This window comes from Halichoeres trimaculatus, unplaced genomic scaffold, assembly GCF_033239565.1.
Source record: "Halichoeres trimaculatus isolate MK-OKI-2021-1 unplaced genomic scaffold, fHalTri1.1 fHalTri1_scaffold_6, whole genome shotgun sequence".
Taxonomy (NCBI): Eukaryota; Metazoa; Chordata; class Actinopteri; order Labriformes; family Labridae; genus Halichoeres; species Halichoeres trimaculatus.
Window position 1 is genome coordinate 2,304,658 of NW_027437184.1, and position 24,213 is coordinate 2,328,870.

Consider the following 24,213-nt stretch of genomic DNA (forward strand, 5'->3'; position numbering starts at 1 on the left):
ACTTTGTCCAATTAACGTTTTTTTTCTTACTCCTATAATAACAGATAAACTTGGACAGGATAAACAATAGGGATGGACCAATACGTTTTTTCAGGGCCGATACAGATACCGATTATCAGTCCAAGAAGCCGATATTTGGTGCTGATATTCATTTGCGGTAAAAATGAAAATATTGGCGTCAAAATTGGGGATAATACATCTCTAACGCTTCACTTTGTTTAAACGCTGTAAAGCATACGTTTCCAGCTCCCAGGGTTAGGAGCTGTCTTATAAGGTTAAATGAAAACTTAAGAAAAACAAATAGCTCCCTAAAGTTTTCTACAGTAAGACAAGTTTTCCAAAAAAATGTCTGTGTGTCATCAATCAGACTGCAGACAGAGAGACGTGGCTGGATTGGAGACAAAACAACACAGTCTGATATGTAATTTCTTATCTGCAGCCAGATTAAAAAAAAAAAAAAAAAGGAGGATGCCGATATGCTTCAAAATGCTAAATAATAGCCCAGCCGATAATTGTCTATCCCTCATAAAAATCAATGTGGTTCACTTGATTTACTTTCCAAATAATAATAATATTACCTCTGGTGTTGTTTTCTGGACTCAGGGTGAAAAGATTTATTTAGTCTTCTGTAGGGAGCTGAGGGACTTTTAACACATTTCTACATTTTGTCCTGGTGTTTAGGGAGCAGAAGGTCAGAGTGAAAGAGACTCAGCGCTTACCGTTAACGACCACCTTGATCATCCTGAAGTCGATCTCACCCCGGGCCATGACTCGAGCCTCACAGTTGTACATGCCCTCGTCGGTCTTCTTGATGCCGCGGATCTGCAGGTGTCCGTTCTCTTGGATGTTAAACCGCACTGAAACAGAAAAGGTACAAAAAACAGTCGTTCATCAGAAACAGTGACCAGGACTTTATAACTTTGCTTTATTCTTTGTATTCCGTCTGTTTGAGTTTCTTCATCACCTCCTGGTTTTGGTCTCATGCTTGAAAGAATAAAAGTGTTTGGAATGAACCCAGAGGATGTGTGGTAAAGTTTCTGGCACAAGTTTTGGGGCTCTTGCCCTTTCACAGAGAGTCAAAGACAGCTCCGTTTATTTTGGCTGACCACAGTCGCCCCCTGAACGCAGAGTCCAAGCTGATGCCATCTGCTCACACACACACTCTGCTGAGGTGCAGGACACACAGATTTAAGATGTCACATGGCACCAGTGGCCTAAAGGAGAGCATCCTGACCTGTGTGTTTCAGTTACTGAGACTTTGTTACCTTTTATTCAGCGCTGGCTGTAAAACAAATGCAGCTTGGGATGACAAAGTTTAGCCTCTTTATCTGCTGAAAGAGTCAGACCACTGCTGACCAATCAGAGTCCAGTATTTAACAGAGAGGTGTTATAGTAAAGGGGCTTGACATTAAAACCCGCCAGCTCGCCCAATTCAATATGAGACTATGAAACTACAACTCCCATGAGCGCTGCCTGCACACAGTGTTTGCTCATTGGTCCATTTTGGTGAAGAGATGAGAGACATCAGATAACAGAGACAAACTGGTGAGGCACACAACCTGTAATATAATCTCCATTTCTTCGGCTAAAAAAAACATTTTCTTGATCTTCTCTCAGTCACACCATTACCGCTCGTGCAGGTAGAGCAACTGGTCACAGATATGAGGAGCTGTAGGAACAATAATTATACAAAACTAATCAAAGGTATATGTAAAAAGTTCACTCTGGAAATACTGTAAACAAACCAAATCATTGTAAACAAATCCGACCTATAGTCCAGTGTGACTTGTATCTGTTGTTTTCGTCTTCATGACACATTTTTTGACTGATACGACTTCAAAAAAAGGGATAATTATACTACGAAGTGACTTATAGTCCAGATAGTATAATACTTTCTTTATTACTGAGAAAATTACTGTTGTAAATAAATATTTAAGCAGACCATGTTTCTTGCTAGTTTTTTTTTTCAGTTTAATTTTTATCTTTTTAATCCTCACCTCTTTCATTAGATGCAAAACCAAATGCCTCCTTTTATGACTTTGTCTTGATATTCTGCCAATTTTCATATTAAAGGAGCACAACCGTTTCCATACTGAATACCTAAAAAACAGATTTTAATTTTGTGTTCATTGAACTGACAACGTGCCAGAGTATCCAACATTTCTGATGTGTCAAGTCAAGAAAGAAAAAACTTTTTTTTTATGTTATCAAAGTTTTTGAGTTGAGTTTTATTTCTTAAACTTTGGCATTCTTTATTACTATTTATTTTTTTTATTATAATTTTTATTCAACAATGAAATATCAAAATGTTTTGAAAAAAAAAAAAAAAGTTTATATACTAATATATATAAATTTGTAAATATATAATAATTCACTAAATTTTTACCATGTATATTATTTCATTTAACCTCTTTAGGCTTTATTGTTTTTATTTTTATTTTTTTTTATTTTGGAATTTTTTTTACAGATTAATTTTTTATTTTATTTTTTGAATTTTTTTTGCAATGTTATGAAATTTCAAAATGTTTTGATTTAAAAAAAATATAAAATTTATTTTCTTTCTAAAAGAATATCTGATTATAACCTCTTCAGGCTTTATTGTTTTCATTTAAAAAAAAATGGCAATTTTTTTTACTTATTATTTTTTATTTTAATTGTTAATCTTTATTTATTTTTTATTTTTTGCAATGTTATGAAATTTCAAAATGTTTTGATTTAAAAAAAAATATTATTATTAATTTTCTTTCTAAAAGAATACCTGATTATGACCTGTGGCACCAAACTTTTATGTCATCTTGATTTGATTGGCTCAGAGGTCATTTACACTGAAAAAGGTTTTAAATGTTGTTCAAGTAAACTCTAGCATGCAATAGTCAGCTTTTATCATGTTAAACATAAATATCCAACAACAAAATTGTGGGTAGTTGGTAGAGTGGCTAGTAACCCTAACCCTGGTTATATATGTTCCAGAAACTGCTTAAAAGAAACTTTTTCAAGTTTATGATCTAAGCCAAAACCAACAGGAGCTCAGTTTGAGTGTGAAATTACATTTGATTATTCTCTTATATTCACCAAATCTCATTGTTCTCTAAATTCTAAGAAAGGCTAAAGAGCACGCTCTATAAACTGAAGCTTTTGTCTTAAATGTTCAGACAAGAAGCTGGAGCCAGGCTGAAAGAAGCTAATTATCCCCTTCAATCAAGCCAGTGGTCGGAAGAACGCGGAGAGCTCTGCATGACACCCCGGCTCCTCCAGACGTATTTCAGTGGCGTGTTACAGCCCTCACAGAGCGGGAAAAAGAGTCGCACCTATAATTAAAAGCAGCCAAAAACGCGCAGCATCAGGGCGAGCTGCCTCAACTGAAACCAGGTGACGATCCTCACACGTTAAAAAACCACCACACGCTTTAAGACAGAGATTTAGGTCACTCTTGTTTTTTTCACAGCTCTCAAAAGAGGAAACATGAGAAAAACACACTCTTCAAAGTTTATGACCAGCTGAGGCGTACTGTAAAACTCCCAGGAGCCAAAGTTGTAAACAGCTATAAATAGCCTTCTTGTTAAGAGCAACTTTTTCAGCCAAGTTGATTTTCTTTGAGGATGTGAGCTCCTCCACACAGTCGACTGTAACCAGTTTAAAATCAATACTAATGAGGGGGAACGAGGATTCAGTGGCCCCAGCTATTCAGCAGAGATGTGCTGAAACTCAATTCATGTAATTATGTGCTGAGAGCCGGAGCGGGAAGTGAATATTTCCTCCCATCGCTTTGGAGAACAGTGTGTTTTATTACACAAACACCTCAGACTAAAAGCATGTATCACACCTCTGCAAGCGTAAGGCGTGCTCAGGTATCACCGTGTTTCTCTTCAGCACTTCAAGTTAGAAATAATCTGAGTTTGAGAGCTCTGTTTCAAAATATACACAGAGTATGTGCCTCTTTTCATGCATCGTTTTTGATGTCACACCTGAAAAAGTCATGCATTAAAGTTTAGTTGAACTAAATCTTCATCCCATCTGTCAATAAAGCCTGCCACCGCTCTACTTCACCTCCTACAACATCAACAGCCCACCAATTTTCCATGCACCTGTGGCTAACCTCAAGTTTTACAGCCCTGGGAAGATAACTACATCTACAAAAAGACTCATCTGGAAGAAAATACTGATTTTAATTCTGTGCTGCAAACAACAAAAAAATCATGAGTTGTCTGATAGAACCAGTATGTGTTATCAAATTCAAAAATTCTTCAAAAAAATTTAAAGTTTTTGCATTTTTTTAAATGTAAAAAAAAATATTTAAAATTTCTGCAGAATTTTGCAACTCCAAGTTTGAAACTTTTGCAAATTGTTTAAATAATAAAAAAAAGAAATTTAAAAATTAAAAAAAAAAAAATTAATTAGATTTTTTGTGTATTCAAAATTTAAAATTTTTGCAAATTATCAAATGTTTCATTTTTTTGCAATTGTATGAAATTTTTAAATTGTTTGACACTTTTGAAACTTTGAGAGTTTTGCAAGATTTTTGGGTTATTTATGTTTTTATTATTTAATTTTATTTATTGTCTTTTTTATTACAAATTTTTGTTCAATTAAATTTCCACATTTAAATAATAATAATAAAAACTAGACATCACATATATAATCTCATTTATCCCAAAAAAAAATGGTTTAGGTAATTATTTGCTAGATTCAACTATGTATAGAATCTTATACACTTAATTGATGTTTGCAAAGTTTTGAAATTCTAAAATTGTTTGAAATTTAGCATATTTTGTACCATTTCAATTTTTTTCCTTTTAATTTTTGATTTTTTTGTTACTTTATGAAATTACAAAACACTTTTTTTTAAGTTTCATTTTTTTCTTTTTTTTAGTATCCTAATTTATTTTTTAACATATAAAAAACTTATCTCAAGCACAATTTTATAAATTGTATAGATAATTATTTTTCAGAATTTAACTATGTATAGATTTTCTTACACTCTATAGTCTTTATTGTGCAGATAAAGTAGATTTTGTGGCTCTGGAATGACTTTTTTCCAATCTTTTACTTCTTTATCAGAGCTATCTAGCTTAATTAGCCATTTCATATTTATTTACCAATAAACTTAATAAAATGTTGACACAGAAAACCTGTAAGCTCCTTTTTGTACACAAAAAATTCACAGGATAAGGGAATCAATAAAGATTTAGATTTAGATTGATAAGCAAAATGAATAAGGGCATCTGTATCAATAAAATCTGAACAATTCCTATTTCTATGAAATGTCTTATTGAGGAAATATCCAGTGAGTGGAAGTTTTGATAAGATAGACAGAAAACACACGTTACAACTGCTGAAGACAGTTTCTCGTCTTCACGTCCAACCTTGAAGCAGACGAGCTACAGCAGCAGGAGACCAGACCAGGTGACCCTCCTGTCAGGTAGAAACAGGAAACTGAGACTACAGTCCACAAGGACTCAAGCTTTGGAGGAAACAAATCACTTCTTGGCTCACTTTGGGCTCTGTAGGACCAAGTGCTCATGGTTTAAAAGCCTTCCTGATCATATCAAACATGACAATGAGCTCCCTGTGCTCCAGTAGCCTCCAGTAGCCACCAGATCTCATCCAATGGAGCTCCTTTGGGATGTGGTGCAGAGGGAGATCACAGAGCAGCCAACAAATCTGCAGCAGATGGAGCAAAATCTCTGAGCGATGTTTCCAGCACCTTGTTGAATCTACGCCATGAAGAAATAAAGAAACTGAAGCACAGAACAGGTCCCAGCCTCAACAAACAAGGTGAGCTGAATGAAGTGGATGGTGAATGTAGAGTAACCCAGGTCACAGTCATTTTGGCCCTTACTTACTTTACTAAAGATAAATATGTACGGTAAGATAAAATATTAATTATAAATTGCCAGTCGTTTATTTGATTCCTCGTTCATTACATCTCATGTTGTTTACATGTCTCATGACAGTGCAATCAACCCATCACTTGCCTGGATTTGGCGTGAACAAGAAATGTTTCTATAAGACCGTGACTGGCTCTAGACTGAGAGATTGCCAGTGAACAATTTTAAAAGCTGAAGTTTATGGGATGGCACATGAAGTAACTGAATTTAGACGAAGTGATAAAGAATAATTTAAATTGGAATTGATAAGTTGATAAAGCGAATAGAAGTGACTAGCATTAACCTTTTTCTGTGCATGTTCATCTATTGGCATGTCTGTTGTTGTATGAGTGAGTTAAAGGGAACGTATTGATGGGTAAGCAAAGGCTAACAAAAGTTTGGCGACCATGTACAGACAACGAGTAAATGTTATTGATGTTTCATTTAATGTAACTGTTATTTATTTTAATTATTTGTTAACTTACTGAACTAACTTTGTAATTCATTTTGCGCATTTAAGTCTTGACCTTATCTTGACGCATGTTAGTGTTTTGTCTGATGTGGTGAGATGGCGAGCCAAAAGAACAAACCGACATAGGAATCTACCTCTAAATCAACAACTCTACCCAGATAAGCTTTTCTTTTGAAAGAGACTGGCTGTTTTCCAAACCGCCTACGACAGTAGTAGTGACGACTATTTTGGCCAAAGTTTAGTCTGTAGTCGTCAGCAAAACCTGCCCAAAATCTCCAGATGATCCAGGAAAAGGTCTCAGTATGCAACAGACCAGTCTACCTGACATCCACAATGCACGGCGCTAACGCTGTTTTGACTATGCAGGTGGCAGATTTTGGTGAATTACCGCCTTCTACTGGAATGAGTCGGCATTACAACTACAATACAACAACACTAACGTTAGACAGAAAATTCATTAAAGCCAATATAAACCACTTATTTCCTTTTCAAACCATAAGTTTTTCCATCATCTGAAAAATATAAAGCCTTTCTAGATTTACTTTCAGTGAACAATATAACTTTTGGTGTAAGATTAAGAATCAAACATGATGATTCTGCAGTGATATGATTAACAAAAGAACTGAAATGCCAAGATCTACTCAGAGTTTGTGTTGTTGATTTAATATTTTTATTTATAAAGGAAAAATAAAATCCATTTTTCAAAAACTAAAAACCATATTAGTATACTACAAAACAGATAGTATGTGGTGCCTACTATGTTGCGCTTTGTAATTATGGACTTTGAATCTTGTGGACAATCATAATTATGGATCAAGTGAAGGAACTGATTTTGAGTTTCTGTTCAATTACTGGGTTTAATGAAGTGAAACAATTATATTTGTGTCTTTGTTTTTTTTATTCCATTTCGTTTTCCTTTTCAACAGAATACATTTTGAAAACCTGTTGTTGTGCCTCATTAATGACCACCTACTTTATTTCCCCCCTCTGTTATCCTTATATTAACGCAAAGCGTGAAGTTTAAAGGTAAATATATGTTACAGCACTTTCTGAACACTGATCGTCCTCGCGCTGACGCCTCCTGGTGATACAAAGTGATGCATCTGCATCTCTCCCCCTCTAAGACCTGATCCCCATCAGATCCAGAACAGGAGCAGTTGCCCTGATTGGCTATTCAAACAACCTGTCCCTGAGCCATCTACCCACGCTGACACCAGTTTCCACATCGGCCATGATTGTCTCTTCTCTCGGGACGTATAAAGTGGCGTCAGTGCAGCTGTTGTGAAAGTATAACAGCATCTTCCTCGATGGTTAACGTTTTCTCTTCACGCTCGTGCAGGTGTTGTAACGAGCCGCCGCCTGAAGTCCTGATATAAACGTCCTCATCTCAAACGTACTTTTGAATGAATCTTTCTCTTTCATCCAGCATCTGGCAGCAGTGTGATCCTCCCTCACATCCATCTGGCAAACACCCAGAGTAAGGAAACCGCTTCCTAGGAAAGGCGCCAAGCAGCAGGAACCCTCAGCATTTTCAGAATAACCTTCAAATTTTAGATTCTGGAGGGGCACAGAGTGAAGGATGACACCAAGCAGCAGGTAAAGGAGTTAAAACGACTAACAGGTCATCATCACTGCTCTTGGTAAATTTTCTGCAACCAGGAAACACGTCATCCAACCTTTAAACTCAACATCACGGTCTGTTTCCTGTCTCCTGTCTGCTCATGTGTGCAGAGACGTAAAAAAAACCACTTTGTAAAGCTCTGTCAAGTAAAAGAGAAGTTTCTACAGTGATGTCAAAATATTTAACGTCAAACTTTTGTTTGGGGCTCAGTGTGGGACTCAGTCACAGAAATTAGCTTTACAGTCCATTACGCAGCTGTTAATTCATTATACATTAACTTTTTTGACAATGACAGCATTTTGACTGCAGCTTTCTGCAGCATATGGTCGGGTCAACGTCTGCTCGCAGGAAAATTACATAAGCACTTTTCAGTTTGCAGTGTCGGTTACAATTAGTGGTTTCTCCAGTGAAAAAAAAACACATTCCTTGACCCGGCTCCAAGAATAAAGGCGGGCTTAGCACAACACTGCGGTGGCTGCAGCCTCTCCAGCGGTCACCAAAGGAGGGGTGACGGTGAGGTTAAAAAAGGCCCAGGCCAAGTGTAAAACAAAGGCAGCTGAGAGACGTTTCAGATGAACTCCCTGAGGTGAAGCCGCGCTGAACTTTCTGCTCGCTGCTGCCTGAAGGAGCTGAACACAATCGTTGAAAAGAGGTGTACATAGATACGACTGCTTCAACATGCAGGCCCTCCCCTTCTGAGAGCTGAGAGGGGAGATATCTATGATTTGTTCCCTCATGGAGGACACTACTGCAGCCATTCAGAGCTGTGAGAGCGGTGTTCAACGTTGACCTAGAGTCAAACCAGCGCAGTAAATTCATGAAAGGTCCACTCACGCTGCTCAATCCACCTTTATTTACATGGTGGACATTTTCCTCTTATGCCACACTTCAGTGTGAATCACTCACATGCTGATATTACAATTTACTGCTGTGATCTAAAGACATGTACACACAGGATCTAACATATCATTAAAGTCTCACCACCTGTGGCACCAATTAAAACCCTCGCAGCGCCACACTATGCAACAATGTGATACATTTTAACTTCATTATGTAGTAACGCCACACTTTTTAATAATTTGATGCAAAATGTATGTATAATTTTACAGATACCCACATCCAAGGGTCAGCAGCCTCATGAGGCTCTTTGACTCCTTTACAGTGGCTCCTCTATTTTTTAAATAAAGAATTAAAATAGATATTTTTTCTTTTTTTTTTTACAGAGAGAACTGATAATTTAAGACATTGAAGCTAAATACAATCATGCCAAGCATGCATTACCTCTTGCAAAAAAGCTTCCAATTTTGGGGGATTTTTGTAATTTTTTGCAAATTTTTGCATTTTTTTTAATTTCTTCAAAATAAAAAAAATTATATTTATATTATCTAAAGGTTATGACATTTTTTTTTTTGCAAATTCAAAATTTTGAATTTCTGCAATTTTTTTGCAAATTATTTGAATTCAACTTTTATTATTATTATTTTTAAATTTTTTAAATTATTTTATTTACATTTTATTTTTTATTTTTGAAATTACAACTTTTTAATATTTTCTGCAAATCCATGCAATTTAGGCAGATTTTTGAAATTTCAAAAATTTTTTTTTTTTTTTTTTTTTACAATTTTTTGTTATTTTTTTAATGCCAATTTTTGAAATTTCTTTTTTTTTTGACATTTTTTTAAACTTTTTGATTTTTTTTTAAATTAGCAAGTTTGTGAAATCTGTGATATTTAACATCTATCATCTATTTTAAATAATTGAGACTATGAGGGAGTGGACAGCATTACACGTTTATATACTAAGAATCAAATATGTTTAATTGACAAGCATTGAGATTTCTTTATTAAGCAATTTAATATTTATTACCACATAAGCACACAAAAGTACTGAAAATTGGTACCATTGGGTACCGATACCAATTACCAGGTACCAAGTATTGGTACTGTATGGTTTGAAATGTGAAAGGTTCCCATCCCTTAAGAGAAGGTTTTTCTACTGTTACCATTGGAGCAGTGGTTCTCAAATGGGTGTATGTGTACCCCTAGGGGTACGTGGCAGTAGTGCAAGGGGTACTTGACAAAATGTTGCATCAAAACAATTTTTAAAATCGTTTTGTATCTATGCAACATCACACACAGAACTATTTTCCAAATTGAGCAAATTTATTCAGAAAATATATTATGTGCAAAACCACTTGGACTAGCTGGCCTCCGTCTGTTGATGTCAAGTGTTCAGTGAGTGAGCACTGACATTTACATGCTAACAGCAGCAGGGGCAGAGGGAAACCAATGGACAGGTGGTTGAAACCCAGGTTGGGAAAATAAGGCGGATGATGAAGAAACCATCAAAAAAGAAAAAAAAAGACAAGTGATTTACAAAAATATCGTCAGTATCTGGAGCAATGTATTCTTTTCATTCTTGTTATTTTCACATTTTTCCTGTTTTTTTTTTCTCAGCCGTACAAGGAGGTACTTGGCTGTAATTGTATTTGAAAGGGGGTACACAAACCCAAGAAGTTTGAGACCCCCTGTTTGAGAGAACTAAAATCTGTGTTTTGTTTCTACCTGCCTGATTGTTTCCTGATGTCCTCTTCAAGGCAGTTTCACTTTATCCAACAGACGGCACAGTGAGTCAGTAGCCTGACTGTGGATAATCTACCCTCAAACGTGTTGATCCAACATGATAATTCATCCTGATCTTCCTCTAACGTGCTCCCTAACCTGAGCATGTTGTTGTATGTTGAGTTTACCTTTATAAAACCTGTTTGTGTCTGTACTGTAGCATGTACAAAAGCCTTTTTCTTTCCACAATGAAGCTAAATGCTTTATTTCTGCTTCAGGCTACATTGCACCATATTATGTTCACTGGCACAGCAACAGCTTCTCAGAACAAAGGGATCAGCGGTGGAGAAAAAAGGATTAAAATGCCGGGCTGTTTGGGAACTTTCTATAGAACTCTCTAGAATTTTCCTTAACGTGTGTTATCCTGCTGTGACTGTGCCGCACAATGAGAGGCCATTGTGCTGCTGCAAATTGAACCTGATTACAGCTTATGCTCTTCTGCTGCAGAGCTACTCTTTTATGTTTCATATAGAGACTTTCAGAGCAGTGCTCCTTTACTTTTACAGATACAACAGTGAAATAATAAACCTACAGTAGGTACAGAGCTTTACTCAAACTCCAGCTGTCAAGAGCACTTTTTCCTCACATCCCACAGAGTGAAACGTCCAGTTACAGACCATAAAACGCTTGATTCAAAGCTTTCATATCACTGAAGGAGCTTTTTGACATTTTTGGAGGGTTTTTTATGGAAGCAAATAAGAGACATATTATTTAAATGTTAACAGCCACTGACTGTTAAATACTGAAATTAAACACCACTGAATTCATGGCAGTGAGTCATTTTGCCACGAAAACCATCTATCTGAATGTATTTGTCCTGAATTCACCTATTTGGAATTCAGATCCAAAAATTCAACCCGTCATATTCAGATCTGAAAATCGAAGTTAAAAAATTTGGGTCGCAATATCTGGGCTAACAGGAAAGGGGAACACGAATATAAGAAACATTTTTTTTCCCTTTTTAAAAACATATCAAAAATAAGATCTGTGTTTCAAATGCAATTCTGTTAATGAACATGGCTTTTTTACGTTTATCATCAATTCATTTCATTCTATATATTTATATTTTTATACTGTCCTCATTGTATACATTGTCTGTTGCGCTGCCCTGTTGGTTGTGGCTGCCTGTTGTGGCATTTTTACAACTTTTGCTCCTGTGTTTGTCTGGAGATCCTACATGTAACCATGGCTGCATTGTTTACATGTAAAATCAGCTGTTAGCAGCCTGTAGCATGTCAATGCTAACTGGTGCTAGGCCGGATGTTTCCCCAAACGGTGAGGAAAAGGGGGAGAGGGTGACGTGCTGCTTAGAAGTGACGACATGGACTTGTTCTTTCATCCATCGTTATTGGGAATGTAAGATCTATCTCCAATAAAATGGACGAGCTAGCCGTGCTAACCTAGCAACAGCGGGAATACCAGAAGGTAGAGTAGCATCATGCTATTCACAGGCTAACGGAGCTTGCATTGGACACCAACGCCACATGTGAAGAGCTTCACCTGCTGTGAACAGACAGGATCCAGGAGACAGAGACTGAACAGACTAATTTGTCTCTTATTTGCTTCCGTAGTTTTTTAAGCTAGCACATGTTATTTGTATGAAAGTCTTGAAAGAAAGTTCTTTTGCAAATAAAAACCAAAAGTTAGGAACATTTCTACAGGAGCTCATTCAAAGCCTTTTTCGCTGTTTACAACATTAACCAGTTTTCTTTCAAGTGGGGTTTCAAATCCAGCTCTCTGTGAAGGATTTGCAGACTCTCAGTTTCTAACCTTGTTATTCATGCAGAGATTTCAGTGTGTGGGAGAGCTATGATAATAAGAAACAGCTTAATAATGAGAAACTGAAAACACTTAATGCATGTCACAACATAACTTGATCTGGAGTATATCTGTTTATTTTCCCCTTAGAGTGGTTTTCTGGAAGTCTGGTCTTCACCCAGACACTTCTAATAGTGACAGTAACCACCGCTCCCTGGACTATAAAATACAGTTCCCTGGTTCAGGTCTATAATGTCTGAACTCTCCTGCTGTAAATGCAAAGCTTTGTTCATTGTCGGTGGCCAGCTTGAGCCCGAGATGAGGAAGAGCGTGGTGAATTGATTGGAGAGCAGGAGTTGGCAGGAGGGAGAGGTGAGAACTCAGGGAGTCGCAGAGATGAGATGGGGAGGCGGGCTGGAGGTGAGGAAGTAGCACTGGAACATTTCTGTGTTTGAATTGGCTCACCGTCTTTGGCAGGCTGGATCTTGGAGCCTTTATGCTTCCAAATGATGGTGGGCGGCGGCGAGCTGACCACGTCGCAGACGATATCGGCATCGTCGCCTTCGTTGAACTCCTGTGGGCTGGGCGCCTTCTGGAAGTTGATCTTTTCTGTGGTGGGGGGGACAAACACATACATCACACACCAGAAATATCTCAGTCTGTCACTGAGAAAGGTGAAAAACCTCACGTGGTAAATTCACGTTGATCTAAGATCACACAGTTTAGCAGTGTAACGGGGCAGCATATGGAAAAACGTCTGTCTGAAGAACATTCTGTTTGTTTCGACTCTATACCATCAGAGTATGTGGGAAGGTGTCACAGATAGATGCAGCTCTAAGACATTTTGTTGGCATTCAGACAGACATCAGGGCTGAAAACACAGCACTCACAGCTCCAGGCCAGCGGGGGCCACCACAGGTGACTCAACACCGGCCTGAGCAGCTGGTTCTGGGGTCTACGGAGGCCCCATGTGGGTGAGGAGAGAAAGGTTTATGAAAGGCCTCCTGTTGGGCTCCATACATGGTTTGTACTCTTAACATTTAACCAAGACACAGTGAGCAAGACATATTTACTGTTTATGCAACATTCTAGACCAGGGGTCTGCAACCTTTACTTTCATAGAAGCTGTTATACCTCAGCTCACCTGGATTAAAGTCATTCAGGAGCCACAAAATCTACTTTATCTTCACAATAGACTACAAAATGTATAAAAAAAGTAAAATAATACAATAAATAAATAAATAAATAAATAAAAATATGAAACAATTGATAAAGAAAGAAAAAGTGCAAGATTGAGATTTCAATAAGCTCAGAAGCTCATTTCTCAAAAATTTGGAATTTCACAAAATTGTGCAAAAAAATGAAAATATTCCCAAAATTTGAAAAAAAATTGCCAAAATTTTTATTTTTTCAAATCTATGCAAAAAATGAAAATAAAAAAATCTGTCATAGTAAAAAAAAAGGTTTTCTTTTTTTTTGTCCCAAAAAGATTGAATTTAAATGACTAAAATTTTCAGAAATAAAAAAAAAAAAAAAATTCAGAAAAAATAATTACCAAAAAACGGAACTTAAGGAAGTTGCAGAAATTCGCAGATATTAAAAAATTAAATAATGAAGAAAAAAAATATACCAAAAAATGGAACTTAAGGGAGTTGCAGGAATTTGCAGAAATTTAAAAAAAAGTGTTAAAATTTCAAAAATGTGTTCTATCATTCAAAAAATGTTTTTTTTTTTCTAATTTCTTAATTTGAAAAAAAAGTCAAAAAATCAAAATTCAAAATATTTGCAAAATATTCAAAAAGCTTTGTTGCATGGGTATCTATAATTAGTTCAACAAAATGTTAATGCGTGATTTCATTAAGCGTCAATGTCTTTAATGATCAATACCCTCTGTAAGAAAAATAAAAAATCTCTTATCTTAATAATATTTTTTTAAGCTACAAGGAGCCACTGCAAAGAAGTCAAAAATGGTGTTTTCATTGGTTTGACTCCATAAAAGGCAGGGTCCCTTTGTTTTTAAAGAATATAACTCACCTACATGCTTTTCTCTACCTTTCCTGTTTATCATCTGAAACAAAGTCAACTTAAAATAATATTTTGTGATGATCGTGTCGTACGCTGTCAGATACGAGTCATCCAGAGTAGAATGGTGATTTTCTGTGATGCCCCTTTAAATCTTAACAGACGGTGAAATCAAACAGGAAGTACCCGAATTTAAAAATCCTAAAGGAAAGAATCTTACGGAAAATCTTGACTTGGACCGTGGCCTGGGCCTCCTTGTCCCCGTTCTTCGCCACACACTTGTAGTTCCCGGCGCTGTCCACGTCGGCGTGGTAGATGGTGAGGGTCGACGTGGTTTCATCGCTGCGGCTCACAAAGATGTCTTGCCTGTTGGGGAGGATCTTCTCGCCGCTGGGGGCAAACCAGTCTATGTCTTTAACATCTCCCACCACTGAAACACACAATGTGGACCGTCAGGGGAGGGATGTGGATTACATTTACAAAAAGTGTGCAGCTTCTCATGTTTGGGAAAAGAAACACAGATAAGAGGAAATCAGGATCTTTAATATTCATAAATGGAGATGTCATGGTGTGAAACTGACTCATAATGGGATAAAAAGTAACATAAACCATAAATCAAAAGCTTCTGTTGCTGCTTCATATGTTTTCCAAGCTCAGGAGAAGCTTGAACACAAAAACAAAAGAATAGTGGTATAAATAATTCCAGTTTGCTCCGTGGGACGGTGGATTATTTAATAGCAACTCTCACTGAAAGAAAAATCAAACGTCTTTTCAAAAGCATTCATGTTTCATAAAGATGAGCGTGAGCTGAGACATTCCTCTGTTCCCCTCAAACATATTACCGCCATCTCGTCTTTTAAGGACACAAAGGGTCCTAAACGCGTTTTGACATCCTATTCATCAGGGGATTCTGGATTGAAGTGTTCACAGAATAAAAATATGTCAAGGTTGTCTCCAACCCACATCAACACAGACGTATTCTATCTTTTCCTGCTAAGAAAGTTTTACGGCAACAGGTCGGCAGCGGGGGTCGCCAGCTCAGCCTCTCAGGATAATAATGTTTTGTTAAAGGGTTGGTTCACCCACACAGAGAAAAAAGCATTTCCAAGCAAACAGGTAGTTTTGGTTTCACATGTCTGAGCTTATGAATAGAGGGAATGCACGTTACGTCATAACAGGTGGAAGTTACTGCAGCTCCCATCCAGGTCAGATAGATCTGCCAACTCTCCTGATTTAGGAGAGATTCTCCTGCTCCACCCCCGAATTGTAATTTCTCCAGATTAACCCTTTATTTTTAAATCTGCTCCTGTCATCTCTAATTTTTTTCAAGTTGTAACAAGTCGGCTACTTGTGCCTTACATTCAAACCTGGAAAAGCATCCCCCCCTCTCCCTGGAGTTGGTTTGATCCAAAGACGCTGCATGAGATCCTTTCTGACTGAGGTTACACAGACACACACAGGTAGCTGTGAGATATTTGCTGCTGAAAGGTTGACTTTTGCATCAGCTCTTTATTAAAAAGGTGTCAACATGATTTTTGCGATTTGTACACATTTTTTTTGCGCCTCATTTCACTGTCGGTAACAGCGTTATGACATTTGAAATGGTAATTAGATTTCTCCTTACTGGAAAAACTAAGGGTGTTAGGAACGCCATCAGTTTTAACAGCCATAATTATAATGTGTGACTTAATTAATTAATCTATTTATTTTTTAAGGTATTTGTACCATATTAACTGGGTTATAAAGAATTGGATCACTAAAAAGAGACTTAAGTACAATTTTTTCTTGACTACAACTAGACAAAAAAAGTCATGGGTAATTCTGACTTTAATAAGACTAAAATGCTCAAACTTTCTGTTGACTGAAACTTGACGAGAATAAAAAGAGTATCAACAAATGATGGCGTATTGCATTCACCCATAAATGAAAAAAAAAAAAATCCTCCTGTTTTTAGAAGTTAGTAACTTGTAAAAACAGGACTCGGAAAAGTAAATAAATTCCTGAAAATCTTTTATCATCATCTCAATAAAGAAACACGTCTCGCCTGGTAAACCTTATTCAGTTTTATTACCTTCACCGAGGAGGTTATGTGTTTGGGAGAGTGTGTCTGTCTCTCTGTATGTCTGTAAACATCATAACTCAAAAAGTAACGAGCAGATCTACATGAAATTTTCAGGAAATGTTTGAAATAGGATCAGGAAGAAGTGCTTAAATTTTGGAGGTGATCTGGATCACTGTCTGAGTCCAGGACTTTTTTAAAGGATTCTTTATCATTGTGAGATAGGTCTGTTTTCACCATATGTGTATATAACTCCACCATAAATGGTCGAATCGCTTTGCAAAACAACACAAGACAAGGTCACCATAATTTCTGACAGATGTAAAAGTATGATCCAGATCCTGGCAATATCATGGATACTAAGATCCTGGAAATGAAATATGTAGTTGGGTCAACATGACCAGCAACTAACACCAAATTGTAGCAGACAGTCTGCTGAAAGGGAGTATAACATTAAAGTCGGACTATAGTGTTGCATCATAATCACAATATGCTTGATGGAGGTCTGAACTCTCTGAGTGCTTTTCTAGTTGCTCTCTTGGTTTGAAACATTGGGAGATACTTGTGTCTTTAAGAAATATAGATGATATTGGTATTAGTTTGTCATCTTTGCGAAGAAACCGGAGGAATTTCAGGCAACTGCTTAAGGCACTGAAAAAGCACTGGTTCGTAACGCTGCCCAAGACGGTTTCAAAGCCTCAGTTGCCTCCATGGGGATTCAGTACTTTCAGGGGTTGCCTGATTGTTTCTTGAATAACCACGTCGCCAGCTTAAATGCACTTTAGATCATCTTACACCTATGCAGCCTGGCCTATTGGTCCAGCTTGGAGGTCTGCAACCTTAACTTTCAAAGGAGCCATTTTGCCTCAGCTCACCTGGATTAAAGTCATTCAGGAGCCACAAAATGCATTGTTTCTTCACAATAATTAGTGTATATAAATTGTACATGTGATGTCTTCGTTCTTTATTTTTCATAAATTTGCTAATATTTAAAAAAAAAGAAAAATCAAAATGAGAATCTCATAAATTTGCAAATTAATTATATTTCAACAAGTTGCAAATTTTTTTAGAAATTTTGAAATTTAAAAAATGTGCAAAAACACCACAAAATTTGTAAAAAAAAATTGAATTTTGTCATTTTAAAAAATTGGAAAATTTTCTAAAAAAAAGTGCAATTTTGCAAAAATGTCAAAATAATGACATTTTAAAAAAATTAAAAAAAGAATTAAAATTAGCAAAAAAAAATCTAATCTAATTTGAATACAAAGTTATTCATTTGCGAAGATTTGCAGAAAATCAATCAATTTCAAAATGTGCAAAAATTCCAAAAAATTGCAAAATCTTAAAAAAAAAAATTTCTTTTGATTTTGAAAAAAAAAATCAGAAAAATTTTCAAAATCCTCAAGAACAATCCCTTCTGTAGGAAACGTAATTTTAAAACATATGGCATTATTTTTTTGTTTTAAAGCTACAAGTAGCAACTGCAAAGGAGTCAAAGAGCCGCATGAGGCTCCTGAGCCCTGAAGACCCTTGGTCCAGTTGTTCCTGGAGAAAAATCACAATGTTGAGCAGAACTAGGTGGGCTTTACACCTGAATGACAGCTTGAGATGACTATTAAAGATTTTTTTCTAAACAGACCCTTGTAAAAACAGGAAATTAAAAACAAGTTAGAATCTAGTTTTAATGAGAGCTTGTCTTATCAAAACAGGAGGATTTCTTTTTCAGGTGAATGCAGCATGCCACTGTATAAACAAGACTCAAATATTTTTAAATTAAATTATATTTCTCTAAGAACAAACTTCCAGCACTTTACCTTTCTGAGTTCATGACAGTAAGATGTTTCAAACTTGGACTATAATTTTCGTGAGCAGCACCATTAGCGTTTCAGCTCAGTCAGTTTAATAATAACCGAGTCTTCAATGTGCACGGTTTTCTGTAAGCGCAGCCGGCTCTATGGAGCCATGAAGCCCATCAGCCTGATGCAAACACCACCTGTACCTCTGACAGCCTGACGAGCGCACACCAACACTCAACGCCGAGGAAACGGCGAGTGTAAGACCTCTGCCTCTCATTATTCCCCAGACTGCGTCTTTCGCCCACCTCCGCTAAGCCCTCATCTTTACCTGCCTGTGATCTCAACTTCCCACCACCTCCTCAGAATAACCTGCTCCATCAATTTATGTGTGTCTCTTCCTTTGTCTGTACTTTCTTTGATGCCCAACTTCTAATGAGAGTATTTCCAAAACTACAACAGTCTCATTATTCCGACTGACTTGTTATTCCCTTTCATCAAAAGATCTCCATTATTACTGCCAGTGTTTTGATATTAGCTGACATTTGCATCAAGCTGTGCTAAATGAGGTGTGTTCCAGTCGGGTCTTACCTTCACAGAGGAAGAATTTGGACTCTCCTACGCTGATCTCTCCTTGCGTTGGGGTGATTTGCACCTGGATGGCGGCTGTGCAGGGAGAAGGAGACAGAACAAAGCATACATTAGTTTCTGGGCGCAGGGAGATGAACAGTGACACAGGGGCAGAACACAAAACCATGAGGCCCACAATCAGATTGCTTTGCCTGCTTCAGAGAACCAGCATATTTCTGACATACCCTCTATGAATGAAAGCTGCAGGATGATAGTTTCATGCTCACTAGACTGCAACATCTCCATGTGCAGATGAGTTTTTGGCTCCCAGATCTGTTTGAGCTGCAGCATAACTTTGTGTTGTTTCACTTTTGTGTTCGGCAGCTTTTCAAACTCTCAGTTTGCATGAAAGTGGTTTTAACACCATAAACCACCGAGATATTCGCAGCAAGCTACCGTGTGATTAGGGTTCAGACAATTTGGTTGGAAAGAGAGCTAAAAACCTCACACGACTTCATGGTTTGCAGCTGCTGTTTGAGATTTACTGTTGGAAAGCTACGCCCACAGGAACCGCGACGTCACCCACAAGTTTCTGAAGAAAGGTCCTGACAATGGGGGTACCCAAAGGTGACACATGCCAAGAGGTAGGGCAGGCAAAAAGGGGGGCCCAGAAAGAAGACCAACCTTTGAATCACTACAGAGAACTGACGATGAGAAGCGTTTGCAAGACCTCATCAACTCCCCACAGAGCTTTCCAAAGGGGCCCCACCCTCACTTTGGAGGGGCCCCCTGTGAATTTTTGCCAAGGGCCCAAAGAGACTCTAGAATTGGGGTACCTATGTTGGAGATGCCAGCTTCACCCAACAAATGTTAGAGCTCAGATGGATGCAAATTTAAGGTTAGGGTTAGCCTTCTTGCTAACAGCTACATTGTGCCTGTCTGTAAGTCATGTCAGCCATGCTCCTCGTTATCCAAAACATGTTGCCATAACTTGTTCTGAGCAAATAAGTTCTGGAAAATAAAAAAATCAAACACTGTTAAGGTGTTTTTTTACACCAAAAGATCCAGGAACGTTAAATTCCTCATAAGATAATACCTGGAACTACATGGTCACATGGTTCCTGTGGCTCATTGCTTGTTTTTGCTCTCTACAAGGGCTGAAGACCTGGGTTATTTTTGAAAATCAGGTCAGCGAAATCTGGAGACGAAAAAAAGTAATTGCAGTGCAGCACCACAACAGTAGGGGGCAGTAGATGGCAGTAAGAAAATGCCTAATTTCTTGTTTTATGTGATGGTTAAATTATATAATTATATAATTATATAATCATATAATTATATATATATATATATATATATATATATATATATATATATATATATATATATATATATATATATATATATATATATATATATATATATATATATATATATATAATAAATATATATATATATACATATATATATATATATATATATATATATATATATATATATATATATATATATATATATATATATATATATATATATATATATATACATACATACATACACATATTTTTTATTTATCTTTTTTTTTTATTTTACTTTGGGGATTGATAAACATTTTTAGAGTAGCACTTTGAGCAAGAAATGAAAAGTGTGATATAAATAAAATATTTAATTATTATTATTATTATTATTATTATTATTATTATTATTATTATTATTATTATTATTATTATTATTGTATTTTCTTCTATAACAGGAACAACAGAAGGCAAACACAGGCAAAACCCTAGCTACATGGCTATCACCTTGATTAGCAAAATAGCGAAGCACTCCACCATCTACAGCATCAACACAGCAGAGGTCGACCTGTGTCTACTTAAATTTAGCTCTGAGCTAAAGTTACGATGTTGCCACCTCTGCTCACATACTTCTAGGGATGGGTACCTTTCACATTTGAAACGATAAGATACAAATGCCTGGTACCAGGCAATTGGTACTCAATGGTACCAACTTTTGGTACTATTTTGTTTTTGTGTAGTAAAAAATATAAATTTGTTAAATGATAAAATTGAACATATTCATTCCTCTATATGTAACCTTATAATGCTGTGTTCATGTCAAGCATGGAAAATTGCCTACTCTTCTACTCTCCCCACAGTCACAAGGATGTGTTTTGGTACTTAAACATGGTACCGTTTGATGGTGCCCTATACTTTTGACAGAATTTGGTCAATACCTATAAAAGTACCTAAATTGGTACCCATCCCTGCATACTTCCATGTGTCCGTTATGTTAGCATTGTTGTTAACTAATACATCCACCAGGAGGGGGCAGCCCAGAGTCAAATGTTTATGACAACAACAAACTCAAAAACGAACATGGTGACTGTGGAGGAGGTATTGCTAATGTAGCTCCAACATAAGAGACAAAAATGGAGGCAGCGTTGTAGGAGGCAATGGTTGGTGAGGCTGTTAAATACATTGCGCAAGTTCAGCTATCGTTATCTCTTCTTTGTGTGTCACTAAAGGTACGCATCAAGTAGTAACAGCAACACTGCCCCCATGGTTTGCACTGGTACTGCTCTGTTTGGTCTGTAAGTTTTCTGGAAATGTGCAGAAATACTGACGGCAGAGCACAGACAGAAAGCTCTGTCCGTATCCGTAATGTTAACAATAAATGGACCTGTATTCCTCCACCGAGTCTGACAGATTCATGATTTTTAACCCAATTATTTTCAAAGAGACAGACAGAAATATTACACACCACCAAAAATGATGATGATGATGATGATTCATATTCCCTGAGAAGACAAATGAGAAGAAGCTTCCACTTATAGGCAGAGTTGTTGCCAATAATGGTGATAGTCTTAAATTTCTTTTGAGTCATAATTTGATTACATGTGAAATCATATCCTGAATTATTTAACAACACTTGGATAAGCCTGAGCAGGACTGCCTACTTCAATCATCCTACTTCCCCCATCAGTCAGCACCACCAGCATCCACCCTGAAAATACTGACTAGTTTTTCTTCCAGCTCATCATGCTGCTGCTGTCATATTTTCCCCTATGTAGTCATCTCACCTACAGCTCTGCAGAAGTTTACTTATCGACATGTCCTGCGTTGATTCTCCACCTCCAGGTGTTCTCTGACCCTGGCCTCGGGCTCTCACCCCTTAAATAAACCAAGACCTGTCTGAGGCTCGGCCTGCGGTCTGTCAAATAAAATACCCACACCATCTGACTGTCATCCTTCCTGATCTTTGGATGAAATAACCCAAAATAGCTCAATCTGCAACTTCCAATCCTTCCGTGCGCACAACCAAGAGTTAAGTTATGAAGCTGGATAAAGAATTACTCTGGATGTTGTGTCACTTTCAATTAGTTTCAGTGAGATGATCTTTAGTCCTCAGCCGCAGTCTGAAGCATATTCAGGATCCTCCTCTGAAGATTTGGTGTATTTAGAGAGTTTATGTAAGCCACCTGACTGAGCCATTCCAGGGGGTTTTCAGACTTGTTTCCTCATCCCTGCCTCTGCTGGCAGATGATTTCCAGGGCATAATGCCGTAATTCAAAGAAAATCCTTTTCCTCAGACTCTAATACACTCCATCTTTCAGCTAAAGCTAAAGCTAAAGTGACGCAGGCGAGATCGGGAAGAGCGCAGAGAAACACCTGGTGTTTGTTCCTCCCTGCGTGCTGATCAATTCAATTTTAAAAAAAGAAGAAGAAGAAGCTTGTGCATGCTTGATGAAAAGTGTTTTAATTTTCAAAGGCGTAATCAGGAAGTCATGACTCGCACGTGTGCATCAGAATGACAGGAGGTGATTTTTGGATGTGCCACGGTTTGATTCAGGGCTCCTATCTGCGCTGATGTGTGTAAAAGGGGGAGAGGCACAGACTGAGAGCTGAATCGTGATCCCGAGCTCGCCGGAGAGATCCCGCTGAGCTTCCAGCGTGTCGCTACTTCACACATGCGAGTGAGTCAGTCTCAGCCCAATTCTCACCAGGAGATTCATGGGAATGGTTTGCAAGGACTCACAATTCAAAGTAAGGCAGCCAACTCTCACCCAACACAACAAGACACTGGTGCTTAATGCGACAATCTCATTCCCACAGAAAAACAGCCGTGACTAAGAGGAGACAATCACAGCGGTGGCCTTCGTTGTTCTTTTCTCCCTCTGCACGCTCAATATTTTGAAAGCTACCATGATTGCTGTGAAGCTACAGCAGAGGCAGAGTATTGAGCTGACAGGGTGTAAACAGCGCCTAAAGCTGCCTGCATGTTTACTGTGAGCTGTGTATTAAGATTGTACACAGTGTTGTCATGTAAGGAAGTAAAAATATTGGAGGCTCTCTGGAAAAAGAAACCAGGAGCTCATTTCTTATTCCTCTCAGGGAATTTATTCCTTCACTTTTAAAAAATACACACCAAATACATGAACGTCCTTTGTCTGTATTCCTATTACTTATTTTATCATATACTTAAAGGTAGGCTCTGTATGGTGGCGTAATACATTCACTTGAAATAATATTTAAATACATCCTCTTGTTTCTACAAGATATTATCTTGTTAAAACAGGATTTCCCATGATGCTCTGCTGCCTGACTCATTGCTGCATGTTTTTGCCATTGGTCAAAGGTGCAGGCACAATATAGGTGAGGTAAGGTGAGATGACACTAAAAGATTTTCAGGGATTACTTTACTTTGCAGATTCCTGTGTTTACGAGATAGTATCCGGAAATAAAAAAAAAAAAATAAATAATTAATTAATAAAAAAATAATAATAATAAAAAAAAATAAATAAAAAAAAAATAAAAAAAAATAATTAAACAAAAATAAATAATCAAATACAAAATAAATAAAAAAACAAAAACAAATAAATAAAAATGAAAATGAAAAAATAAATATAAATAAATAACAATGAATAAAAAAATAAATAAAAATAAACAAATACAAATAAATATACAAAAATAAATAAATAAATGTATTTATTTATTTCTTTAAAAAAACTGTTTTACAGGAATGTTATGACATAAAAAAAGGAAATTAAAAATAAATTAAAAAAACTATCTTTTAGGAGAAAGTTATGATAAAAAAACAGGAGGATTTCTTTTTTTTCTTTATTTCGGGTGAATGCAATAAGCCACAACTGCATGTTTTTCTTTATAAACCAAAATGTCAACTTTTACAAGAATAAACCTGCTCAAACATCTCCTCTGGGCCTCTATACATGTGTGTCAGTATCTGTGTCTGCCTCACACCCCCTCCCTCTGCCTGCATGTTGATGTTTTTGGTTGTTTCGGGACATTTCTGGGCTGAGAATGGACAAAGCTACCTCAGCTAATCACAGCACACCCAGCGCAAGTTAGTTTGGGTGTTGATTAGCTAGTGGATGAAGCTAATTAGAGCAGCTACGATAGCGGACGTAGCACAGAG

The 24,213-nt window shown here is 37.0% G+C and overlaps 1 protein-coding gene across 5 annotated transcripts in view; it reads right to left on the minus strand.

Moving 5' to 3' along the window:
• ncam1a (neural cell adhesion molecule 1a) overlaps positions 1–24,213 on the minus strand; it is a 481,923-nt gene that overhangs the window by 129,347 nt on the left and 328,363 nt on the right. For all 5 annotated transcript variants that reach the window (XM_074671801.1, XM_074671802.1, XM_074671803.1 and 2 more), the window contains exons 2-5: positions 18,805–18,879; positions 14,582–14,791; positions 12,805–12,948; positions 720–857 (exon numbers count right to left, since the gene is read on the minus strand). In XM_074671801.1, coding sequence (XP_074527902.1) covers positions 720–857; positions 12,805–12,948; positions 14,582–14,791; positions 18,805–18,879 — 567 coding nt within the window. The remainder of the gene's footprint in view (positions 1–719; positions 858–12,804; positions 12,949–14,581; positions 14,792–18,804; positions 18,880–24,213) is intronic.